At 37.5% G+C, this 6,000-nt stretch overlaps 1 protein-coding gene across 2 annotated transcripts in view; it reads right to left on the reverse strand.

Annotated features, from left to right (window-relative positions):
* IMMP2L (inner mitochondrial membrane peptidase subunit 2) overlaps positions 1–6,000 on the reverse strand; it is an 875,599-nt gene that overhangs the window by 160,385 nt on the left and 709,214 nt on the right. For both annotated transcript variants that reach the window (XM_019543389.1, XM_019543387.1), the window contains exon 5: positions 3,658–3,760. In XM_019543389.1, the coding sequence (XP_019398934.1) occupies positions 3,658–3,760 (103 nt within the window). The remainder of the gene's footprint in view (positions 1–3,657; positions 3,761–6,000) is intronic.

Here is a 6,000-nt window from a genome sequence, read left to right on the forward strand (position 1 = left end):
CAAGACCATGAGGGGCAATCAGTGGATTGGCACTCTCACCCATGGGAGTACACTGGGGTCATGGGCTCCTATGAAATCTGGAGAATGGGAGCCACAAACAGCCTGGCCACATGTTTAATTAACGGTGTAACTGGAACCAACCACAAAATTACACATATTTTGCATAATAACTTTGTGGCTTATACTTTGTTTTATCATGCTATTTGTTGCATAAGTGTGTGGCCAGGTAACAATTTAAGACATGATTAACTGGTTAATCATTCATCATTTTTTCATTTTATTCAAAAAGATTGATTATAACATGTATGGGTTTCCAAGGAATATAGTGATTACCATATGTATTTAAGAGAAATGTTTCTTAATATACTCTTTCTTAATAAGGAAATCACTATTCCAGTCCAGCTAATTGAACTAAAAATCACTGCATGTACAATTTTTTCTCTTTTCTCGAATAAAAATAAAAGAAGGTAAAGATGACTGTTCTTTCTATGGTTATTGGCTGGTATTCAGAATGGTTGTGTTTAGCCTTTGGAAATGGCAAATATGACTTACTTGCAAACTTAGATTAAACCAGGCAATATCAAAGTAACAACATTACAGTACACTTACCTCTGTGTTGTAGAAAGCAGTTCTTAAAATGACAAAATACAATAAAACTGTACTACTTAATTTAATCCAACATACAGGAAAGTTAATTAACATTTAAATCTGTAGTTGGCTAGCTATACTGTATTGATGTTTCCAATTCAGCGCAGTTAACAGATGCAGTGTTGCTTTTCTAGCTTCAATTAAAATATTAATTTAATTCAAAAAGCCTGCTAGGCAGAAAGAAATTATAAAACCATTTTGAGGGGCAGTTCATTTGAAAAAAAAAATTTTATTTATATACTTGGGGAAATGTTTCTCTGTGCTTTGAGATTCTGGTTTTGGTCCTGTGATGGATAAAATGTTTCAGGCACCAAGTAAGGATTATCTGATCCGTCAAAGGATTATCTGATTTTTCATATTGCAGGGCTTCATATCCTTTAAAAGATGCATTCAATTATAACTTGAATGATCCCCTGGTTTTTTGCTTTATCAACTTAGTCTATTAGGCCATTACACATTATTCTCCAAGTGAAAAAAATATTCTAACATCTGTTCTCAATCTCTTTTCCCATAATTTCCATTTATGCCCCATATAACTCATTATGCTCAACTACAAAATATTACTGCATACATCTCCACCATGCATGCTTTTATATTGTAATTAATGGAACAGTATTAACATTGATAGGTTGTAGGCCTAAAATGTAATCTACCTTAAAGAAATAATATTTGACTATGTCTTTCTGATCCAGAAAAACATTCTGGTTACTCCAAATTAGAATTACGACACAGAAAACATTCACCCTAATCTCCTGGGTACCCTCTATTATAGCAAAAGCAGGACACTAAGTTCCTTTCTTGCCAGTGTGCTATCTATTCATTCCAACTGTCTGTTATAGCCTTATGAGAGAAAAGGTATCTTAATGAAGGAAACACTCACTGACTGGCTTCAAAAGTACATTTTTAATATATTCAGTATCCTACCTCTTCATAAAATGTGTCAGGCAGAGAAGTGTACATCTGTCTCTACAGGCTAAACATAATATGCTGGTGTAATACCAGTCAAAAGGAGATGGAAGTAGCCACTTAAATCTCTTTTTCATTTTTTCTATATTTATGATTTTTAGTCTCTCCTCATAGGTAATTTCTTCTCTGGAAAGTATATTTGTCACCCTTCCATATATAATTCCAACTGCTGCCATTCTTAACTCTGAGATAAAAATATCTATTCGCATGCTATACTTATTCAAAATGACTCATGAAAAGAAATCTTTTAAAAGATTTTATACACATATGAAATACTAGAAATCTGTATTGACAAAAGCTGTCATAGTAACACTCTTCACTATTACTGGAGTTGTAGTCTTAACTTCCATTAGCTAAGAAAACAAGAACAAGAGAAGATCCTCAAGTAGATGAGGCCAAAAAAAAGTGGGAGAGGTGCAGGTGGCAGCAGCGCATGCCATCCAAAACTGGAGCCTGGCCAGCTGGAGCCACGCTCTACCTGCTAGCCAGGCTCCCTGCAGCTGTAGTTCCCCAAGGGTCCCAAGAACCCCAGGTAAAGCTGCTGGGGCCAGCACAGTTGCTAGCCTCAGCCTCCCTACCTGACCCAACCACGGGGTAACCTGCCATGTGCCAGAGTGTGCATGGCATGGGCGTTCCCCTGGAACCAAGTAGCAGCCGCACAAGGTGTGGCACTGGCTCCTTGTTACCACTCATCTGGACACAGCATATGAGTTTTAAAAAAAACTGGTTTCAACAAGACCTGAATGTTCTAGACTAGTTTTTAAATTGGTGAGGCTTCACTGACAAAATACAAGAAGAAAGAACAAAATGGTAAGATCTGTTTTATGTGCGCCTTGAGACAGAAGCCGAGTATAAAGACAGCCTAGCAAGAACATAAGAATGAAGAGGAAATACAGAGAGTCTAAAGAAGAAAAAGTCTGTGGTACAGAGAAAACAGGAACTCTAAAACGATGTCAACAAGCTGCAAAAATTAAAGGACAGTATATGGGGGGGGGGGGAAACAGCAAGTGGAACAGCCTTTGAAACAGACAGTGAAATAAACTACAAAGACAAGCAGATTAGAGCAACAGCATTAAAAGGGTCCAAATAGGTGATGGTGAGGGGGAAGATAGCCTTGAGACTTTAATACCTTTTAGATTTCCTCTTGAGATCACGTTATTTGTTGTACGTTATTTGGGACGAAACTTTGCTACCTTGAATTATAACAAGTAGCCTTCACTCCATTGTTAAAGTCAGCAGGGTTATGGCTGTACTAAGGTGTTACCAAACTTGAGCAAGAATAGGGGAGTCCTAACTAACTTCTGCTGACAACATTATCTCTGAAGTAAAGATGTCAATACATCTGCTTTTATAATATAATAAAAAATAATATTTCCATTGCAGAATGCTGAGACTATGAAATTAAATTCCTGCATGTTTCAGGTAAGCAACAACAATAAAAATCCAAATTTTGAACCCTGAAGAGTATCCTCTGTCTTTGTATTGAGCGAGAATATATGTTTTTACCAGACCAAAAACAGTTTTCTGATATTTTTGGAAATAATGAAAAATGGGTATGCTTGATCTCTAATGAGATATCGTTCTTACACTAAGAACCAACTAGACAGATGTAAAGTGTCTGTTACTTCATATGTTCCACAACATATTAATTTTACTGTTTGAGTTCACTGATTCTCTATCCCAGCATCAGCTCTAAAGGAAGACATAACTACTAATTTACATCAGTTGGCAACAGATCCTAAGAGCAATCCATCAGCCAAGAAAACCTTGGAACACATAGTGCTCTGGCCACGCCTCTTATACAGCCCTCCCTTACTCTTCTCCATGTAGTTAAAAGTGATTTTTATTCTCTTCATGCCATGTACACAGACCAAGATTGGGCTCTCAATCTTGATCAAAATAAACATTTTTTGTTGCAATTATTTTCTTTAAAATCATGAGTATACTATCACACTGAATTAATACCTGCCTTGTAATCTGAGTAATCCATTAAATAAAATTAGCTTTTTGATTACAAACATAAGAGTGGAAAATGGGACTTACCGGGCCAAAAAAATTACTGTCAAAGCTGTGTCCATGGTGATCACCTTCCACCCACATATGGCCATGTGGAACTTTCACGTACTGTTTTTTGTACCCTATGGTTCTAAAGACAAATGCAATAATCGTTACTGATTATAGACAATACTGTATTTGAAACGATAATATACATCAATAGAAGAGTTAAAATTAATGTAAGAAAATTGTTAAGAAAATCCAGGTCTTATCATCTTGACACCTCCTCATGCAAATAGCTAAACACATCTATAACTTTATCCATGTTTAGTTTCTTTGACTTCAATAGACGCAGCATGTGGTATTTGAATAATGAGGTCTTTGTTTATTAAATATCTCTCTGGTAAATAGTATAGCTCAGCAAGGCACAAAAGATGTGCAATTAAATTGAATTAAGAATTAAATAGACTTTTTATATTATTTAGTAGCTACCCTTTGAAGTATAGTTTTTTATCTCTAATTTAAGGAATTATTTAGTGTAAGTGGCAAATAGTATATTAAAATAGCTGTGCAACTCTGGATTTACTTTAAATTGCTTGTAAGCAAATTGGAAGTACTATTATTTGTTTTACACGCTGTACAACCAAAAGAATCCCACATCAAACAGTCCTACAGATAACTGAAAAAAGGTGGATAGAAATACTTTTCAGTGGAAGCTCCTTTTGCAGACCCTTCAAAAACTGAAAAAATAAGAATTTACTTTTATAAAAATGAACTCAAACACTGATCAGCATAATCTCAGATTACATAGTTATCAAAATGTAGTTGATGAATCATACAATTTAGTAAGAGAAAATGTCCTGAGTTGGTTAATATACATATATTTACTAAATACATCCAATAACTCTGAAAGAACTAAATTATTATTACAGATTGCTGCAGCATCTTGCCATGGTTTATTCTTCTTCATAACTGTGACATGCTGCTAGACTTCCCTAAAGCTACAAAGTAGTAGTTATGAAAACACATCTAAGGCAATAACAGAGATGTTTTCATGCTATTAAGAATTCTCCTAGGAAAATAAAAGTGAAATGCCTTGAGCAATTGCCCTGGTCTTTTTTAATAATACCTTTAATATTATACTATATGACAGTAGTGTAGGGATGTGGCCAAGCACCCAGGACACAGGTTCAGCAATGGCTTCTGGTTGTTGCACAATCGTGATTGGAATTGTGTGGCTGCCACCACGGGCAGGGTTTTTTTACCCGCTCTCTCCCCACCCCAGTTCAGTACCTGGGGCAGTTGTTCTGTTTGCCCTATGCTAGAAACGCTACTGCAATATGAGAATGTGCTCTAATAAAGTACAAATAAGAATGGGGTGAATTGCATAATCTTAACTTCACCTCCTTGTTGTGATGAAATGTAATACTACCTTAAATTACAGGATTACATACTTTTATTTTCATTCTACTTCAGCTTCTGTCAGCGAAAAGGTTGGTAAATGAAGCAGAAACACTACAGGCCCTGCCTTCACTCTAACTCAAATTGTAGGCCACTTTAAAGCTCATGTGAGAGTTCTTTTCAGCAAATCTTGATTATGCATAAATTTGATGTCCAGAGCAGCATAATAGGGGCAGCAGTCCCAGAGACTGTATGTGGGGAGAGGGGGAGGTATGTGGACAAGAGGTGCGACACAATAATCTGCCACAGCTGGTTTGCCAGCAAGTCCCGTCTTCTGGGACTCAATGGCTTAATAGGCTCCTCTTTTCCATTCCTATATTCCTTTGAAAAAAACCAACCGCATGAACCTCATGTATAAATTGCAAGTTAATGTATTCAGAGGTATAACTATAAATTTTGGTGGCCCGGGCTCCTTTGTCACATCTGGAGAAACCTGTACCCTGTACAAGGGTTGTAGAAGCCCAGCTGGAGAAGCCCCACAGCACCCAGCTGTAGGAGTTGAGTACAGAGCACAGGTAGAGCAAGCCTGCTTTGCTCAATTCTGGAAGCTGAGCTGGAGCAACCTCATAATGCCCAGCCATAGGAAAGTTTTACCTGTCCTGGGGACTGAAAAGCCACTGCTGCTTCTAGTATGCCTCTGCACCCAGCTCCTATGGCCAGCTGGTGTGGAGCTTTTCCAGTTTGGCTCCTATGGCCAGAGAGGGCAGGGCTGTAGCAAAGAGTCTGGGGAAAGAGGCATCATTCTAGTACTCCTCTAAGTTGGTACTCAGAGCTGGTGCCCCCCTCACTTACACTAAATATGCTACTGAATTGATTTAATCTTTTCTCAAAGTCAGAGCAACATCCTTCAGATACAGGTCACCTTTGGAGCAATGTTCCTGTTGGTGACACTGGGCATAACCCTGGGTAACTCAGAGGGATGGAAGACCA

This window comes from Crocodylus porosus, unplaced genomic scaffold, assembly GCF_001723895.1.
Source record: "Crocodylus porosus isolate Cpor-Errol unplaced genomic scaffold, CroPor_comp1, whole genome shotgun sequence".
Taxonomy (NCBI): domain Eukaryota; kingdom Metazoa; phylum Chordata; order Crocodylia; family Crocodylidae; genus Crocodylus; species Crocodylus porosus.